The sequence below is a fragment of the Carlito syrichta genome, unplaced genomic scaffold, assembly GCF_000164805.1.
Source record: "Carlito syrichta isolate Samal-C Ts95f unplaced genomic scaffold, Tarsius_syrichta-2.0.1 Scaffold314028, whole genome shotgun sequence".
NCBI classification, from domain to species: domain Eukaryota; kingdom Metazoa; phylum Chordata; class Mammalia; order Primates; family Tarsiidae; genus Carlito; species Carlito syrichta.
In genome coordinates this window covers 806,957-812,956 of record NW_007258124.1, presented here as the reverse complement: position 1 = coordinate 812,956, position 6,000 = coordinate 806,957, and the positions used below count along the sequence as shown (strand labels likewise).

At 34.0% G+C, this 6,000-nt stretch overlaps 1 protein-coding gene across 1 annotated transcript in view; it reads right to left on the bottom strand.

The window, feature by feature from the left end:
- Positions 1–1,965: 1,965 nt before the first annotated feature.
- MED13 (mediator complex subunit 13) overlaps positions 1,966–6,000 on the bottom strand; it is a 119,829-nt gene continuing 115,794 nt past the window's right edge. The window contains exon 29 of the mRNA XM_021718947.1: positions 1,966–5,954. Coding sequence (XP_021574622.1) covers positions 5,822–5,954 — 133 coding nt within the window. The 3' untranslated portion in view covers positions 1,966–5,821. The remainder of the gene's footprint in view (positions 5,955–6,000) is intronic.

Genomic DNA, 6,000 nt, shown 5'->3' with positions numbered 1-6,000 from the left:
CCTAAAGCACTGGGATCACAAGTATGAGCTACCATGCCCAGCCCATGTGTTGGTAATAATAAAATCACGAAACTGAGAAAAAATGTTAAGCATGTTGCAATTTTGATTCTAGAAATACAGTAAGTGTATTTATACCAGGAATAATAAGCTGCATTATATCATTTTGCTATTCAATGAACAAATATGTACACTTAGGTACATAAATGTTACTGATATCAAGAGGTCAACATAATTTCCATGGGTAATTTATTAGTTCCTTCTAGAATATTTTAAAATGCTCACCATATTTCACGTCTCTCAATCTGTAGTTCTTCACTTTAAAATAATTCACAATGGAGAACTTTATTAGAATGTCTGTCTGCAAGAGAAGATTCTCAGGGAAAGGATCAACTAACATTTTGCGTTTTCAAAGTTTAGGATTTTGCCAAGATGAAGCAGTGGGGTCACAATGTAAAAACTATATTTGCTTATGGTAGGAACACGTCTAACTAAGCAGCTTGAATCATTGTTGTTGTTGTTGTTGTTGTTTTGAGTCAGAGTCAGTCTCCCAGGCTGGAGTGCAGTGGCACACTCACGGCCACCACAGCCTTCACCTGCTGGGCTCTGGCGATCCTTCCACCTCAGCCTTCCAAGTAGAAGGCACACGCCACCACACTCAGCTAATTTTTTGATTTTTTGTAGAGATGAGGTTTCGCCAAGTTGCCCAGGCTGGTCTTGAACCCCTGGACTCAGGCAGTCCTATCACCTCGGCCTCCCAAAGTGCTGAGATTACAGGCTTGAGCTACCACACCCGACTAATTCTTAACAAGTATCAATACCTCAGGCATAGTATAAACAAGCACTTAAACTATTAAAGAAAAAATTTTCCAATTCCTTCAAGAAACCACTCAGGATTTTTCAGCCATTAATTTTCAATACTGAAAATTACAAATAGAAAAGAAAAGTTGTGGGCAGTTGTGCAAGAAGTGAATATGCTCTTTTTTTAAAAGCTTGATTTGCATAGTATTCTAGCCAATATACAAGACTATAATAAAAAAGGCGGATTCAGGGATAATGTAATAGTGCTTGATTACAGATCTGTGAGACAGAAAATAATGTAGGATAGGCAATTTAAACAAACACCTTATTTTAAAATATCTTTTTTTAAACACTTGCTGGCACTCTAAGATTAATGCACCAGCATATTTTTTTTTTTTTTTTTTGAGTTGGAGTCTCACTCTGTCACCCAGACTGGAGTGCAGTGGCTGCTCTCGGCCACCGCAGCCTTGACCTGCTGGGCTCCGGAGATCCTTCCGCCTCAGCCTTCCGAGTAGCCGGAATTACAGGCATGTGCTACCACACCCGGCTGATTTTTTGATTTATTGTAGAGATGAGGTCTCGCAGCCCAGGCGGGTCTTGAACCTGCGGGCTCAGGCAATCCACTCACTTCAGCCTCCCAAAGGCGCAGGATTACAGGCTGAGCCACCGAGCCCGGCAGCATATTTTTTAAAATGCTGGCAGAAACTACTTCAAAATGATCACAAGAATTTTGAGGTATGTTCTTACTCAGCTTAAGACTGGATACAAATAATTTAAATGGTTTTTACAGAACATAGAGCTATTTTTCAAGGATTATTCATTTCTGAGCATTGTTTTTATGCTTCAAACACATTTACACGATCAAATACAAATAGGCTAGAACTAAAGTTTTAAATATTCAAAGGTAGCTTGTTTGGACTAAAAACTTAATACCAAATTGATTACCCTAAAGGGAACTGGTATAGATGTCAGTATACAATTATCCTACATACTGTATAATGATAAATGATAAGCTTTTAAAAAAATAACATACTTCAGATAAATTAAAAAGACTATTAATCAGTTTCTAGGTTGTCCCTTTCCATTTATAAACACAAAAATAATAACACTACTAATTTTTGCACAAATTTACGATGAAAATATTTTCAACAGAATAAGACACCACAATGAAGGCTTCATGAATAATTTATTCCATTTGAAGTTTTGTTTTTTGTTTTTTTTTTTTTCTTAAAAAGTATAAACCTTTTCATTTCCTCAATCACAATTTGTACAACTCAGTGTTATGGCATTCGGCAGCAATAGTGTTTGTTCCTTATTCTTTTTTTGTCACATTAAAAAGAAAAGCAATTGGACCATATTAAATGTCACTGCTAAACAACAACTTTAAATCGCCCCTTCATAAAGTGACCAAGCTATTTTGAGAGGGTTGATGCTGACATGTCCAGTAATGACGTTACAACTTGTAGTTTAAACTCAGTAACTTTAAGGTCCACAAATCCAGTTTACTTTGAAAACTAAAGCTATTTTAAAACTTCATGAATACATCAACCTGAGGAGTATTTTAGGTCCCAAATCCAGTTTTTAAATTTATACTCCACAAAAAAAAGAATACATATATATAAAAATTTAAACCACAGTTCTGGGCCCAATAAAACACCAAGAAAAACCAAAAGGTTAAGATTTCCAGCTGATTTTTTGAGGGGTGGGACAAAATTAAAATGTATGTTAGAAACATTTTTTTCTTAATTTAGACAAACTAAAATCTTAAGAGGAAACCCAGACCAAAACATCACTCATGCAACATTAAGTGTATTAATAGATTGATATGCAATGCCATAGTGGATGAGTAGCAAATTATATGATGCAATAGCATTAAAAACTTCCTTTTAATCTATTCAATTTGAACATTTTAAATAATGCAACATAGTATTTTGATATTACAGTATTAACATAGTGCTTGATTAAAGATCTGTAAATCTTTGTAGTAACACATTAAGTTAAAAAATTACCTCAGAAGGTAAATATGAAGACGAAAGGAGAATATTTTAATACAGTAATCTGTGCCATACTGACAATTGAGTACGAATACAGCTGAGGATAGTTGACTAAGTAGTAAGAGCTTAATTTTAGTGGTTTAAGAAAAGTTTAGAAATATTTAAAAATTACATCTACTTTAAAATTTAAGGATTACATATAAGTACACTTGGTGGCCTTCTGGCCAAACAATAAGGTGTACAGAAATTTATTCATACAGTGTTAATTCACAGTCCTGATAACTGAATGGCTTGCATAATAAAGGTATGGCTAGATGTTTCTCACTGGCTGGAAGCAGACATTATATAACTAATCCTTTTAAATGCCAAAATACTGAACTTCCACCCTGCTTCATAATGGGTAACTGCACAAAAAACAGACATTAGCACTGTAATGAAGAAGTCAAGGTGTTGGCAATCCACTGCTATAAAGTATAATATTTTGGTTGCTATTTAAATAAAACAAAACCATCCATACTTGTCTGTGACAATACATTAGTAAGTCAGATCCATCATCCTGCACAAAAGGCTTAATTTCTTTTCTGAAATACATCTACTGACCTTTTCTAGTGGCTATTTAACAACGTTCCATTTGAGTGTGAACTGATCATGAAGGGAAGAAAAGAAATCTTATCAGCAAATACTATATTTGGGAACTATTCCCTGATTCCCAGATAAAAAGGAATTGTATACTGGGTTCCCTCCTCATGGCTCCTTATAAAAGAAACTGTCAGGGAATACTTTTAAAAAACATCTATTTTCCAAACTGAGGTGTAGTTGCCACAGGTTAGTGATTTTAAACAACTGAGAGTATAACTTTTATTTTTTAAAGTCACTATTGAGCTAGGTATACAAAAAAGGATACCTTTTAAATAGAAATTCCAAATAAGCATCTTTCCCCTCAAATTTCAGACAAGTTATTTTTTAAAGAAATTATAAAACAAAACATACCAACATAATCTGTGGTGTGTTAGCATAATTTTTAAAATGCAGAGATGTGATCTTTACATTTAATATCAAAATATGCTAACCACTGGGATTGCATTATAATTTTGAAGAAATGATTGAAAATCTTTGTCATCAATTGTTTTCTTCATAGAAAAGTCTTGGTAACATTTTTATATACATGTTTTGAAGAAGTTATACTGTTCATAAGAAAGTGATATTTAATTCTAAGCATATAGTATTTACAAAACAAGTTTCAGTAAAAACAAAACAAAACAAAAACCAAATTAGAGTTTTGTAAATACAACTGATTGTGTCCTTGTAGATAATTAGTGAATGTATAAATAGGAATTTTGCTAGACCGCTTCCAAGAAAGATAGGTAGACTTGGTGACTGTGAATTCAAGTCAGCAATGTAGGGAGGAGGCTAACTTGGGCTCTCTTGTGAGCAGCACTGTAGAAAGGATTTTCAAGGGGTAAAGCCTGCATAAAAGTAGTTATCTTGGCTTGTGCAAACAAGAAGGGGGAAAGCTGTATTGAAGGAAGGGGTGAATTAAAGTCCCTAAAATTCAAGTCCCTTCTTTAGGGAGGTGAGAACCTCCTTGGCATATGCCCTAACTTAATCTGAGCTGTGTTGTAGAAAGTACAGACTCTGGTGTTTGGGACTGACATCTCCAAACCAAGAAAATTAAATAAATAAAAAAGGCAAAGGGAAACAAGTTAGGTTTAGAAAATGGTTCTTTCACTAGTGGAATAGAGTTTGAATACCAGAATTCACTGAGAATCTATTTACACCACAGTTTGATTGCACACACACACACCCATACATATGCATACTCTCACACACATTCCCAATCTTTAACTTAAAAAAAAAACACAATCAAGAGTGACTGCTCTTAAAATAATTTGTAAAATGCCTAGAGCTGAGCTAATTTTCAACCTTATAGCAGATCCTGAAGATAAATTTCATAATTAATAATATTCCCATGCCTAAATGTGCCACGTTAAAACTGAAAAAAATTTAAGCATGTAACATTAAACACCAAAATTAGTTTAAGCATTCAGTAGCAAATGTTTTTCTTGTAAAACTAAGTTTCTTTCACTGGAAATGGCCTGAAATATTAGTCATAGCCCTAAACCATAGTACAAAATATAACTGAAGAAGAATTCTCATTTTACTCTAAGTTAAACCACCTAACAATATCACTTGTATATTGCCATCATGTTATCTGTAAAGGTGTGATATATAAAATGCTGTAAGACCTGGTACCTCTTCAATTTATAAACACAGTGAACTTCATTACTGTACATGTACTCTGCAACTACAGCTTAGCTGTAAATCCTCCACACACAATGGTATGGACATTTATTCCCCCTCTATCCCCATTAAACTGTACATCGAGACAATACAAATTTACTGTCCCACCCACCCCCTTACAAAAAAATAATACTCTAAAAGCAACCCTACTGCAACTTTTTAATTAAGACGATTACATATATTTTAGACCAATTGCTTTAAAGCAAGAAGGCAGTATAAACCTTCTAGGAAAATTTTTATAAAAGAGGTTAAGAAATATAAGACAATTTATACATTTAAAAACTTACAATAAATAAGAGGTGCAGGCATTTTTGAATACTAGATACTATAATCCAATACAAGAACATCTTGATGTTCTGAAGCCATATGTTGAAATTCATTGTTCCTCATGTTTCTTCTCCATGCTTTTAATATTCATTTAACATGACTGGGTACTATGGCTCATTACTTTTCACAAATACTGTGACTGGAAAAAAAGGTTAATTTTTGCTAAGAAAATGTTATAATACGTTTTGTATGATCAGTCATCATCCTAAAGAGTTCAGTATAGTCAATGAAAAATAGCAGGGTTATAGCCCCTCCCCCCAAGTCAAAACAATATTTGTTGAAGTAATAAGAATTAGACCCCATCACAAATGACTTTCACTGAGAAGATAATTGTAACTTAATCCTGCAGCGAAATATCCTTGCTCATTGTTCTTTTCTTCCACAGTTCTGTCAAATGAAGATCACAGCATATTCATGATAAAGTTATATAACTGATTCAGCACCACAAAATGAATTGGGAGACACGAGCGTCTGTCCTGGATTGCAGGGTCACAGGTTAGCCAGGAGAGTGCATTGTACTGTTCCAAAACAAACCTGAAAAGCAAATAAACTATATAAGTCATGTATTTATTGCCAATGT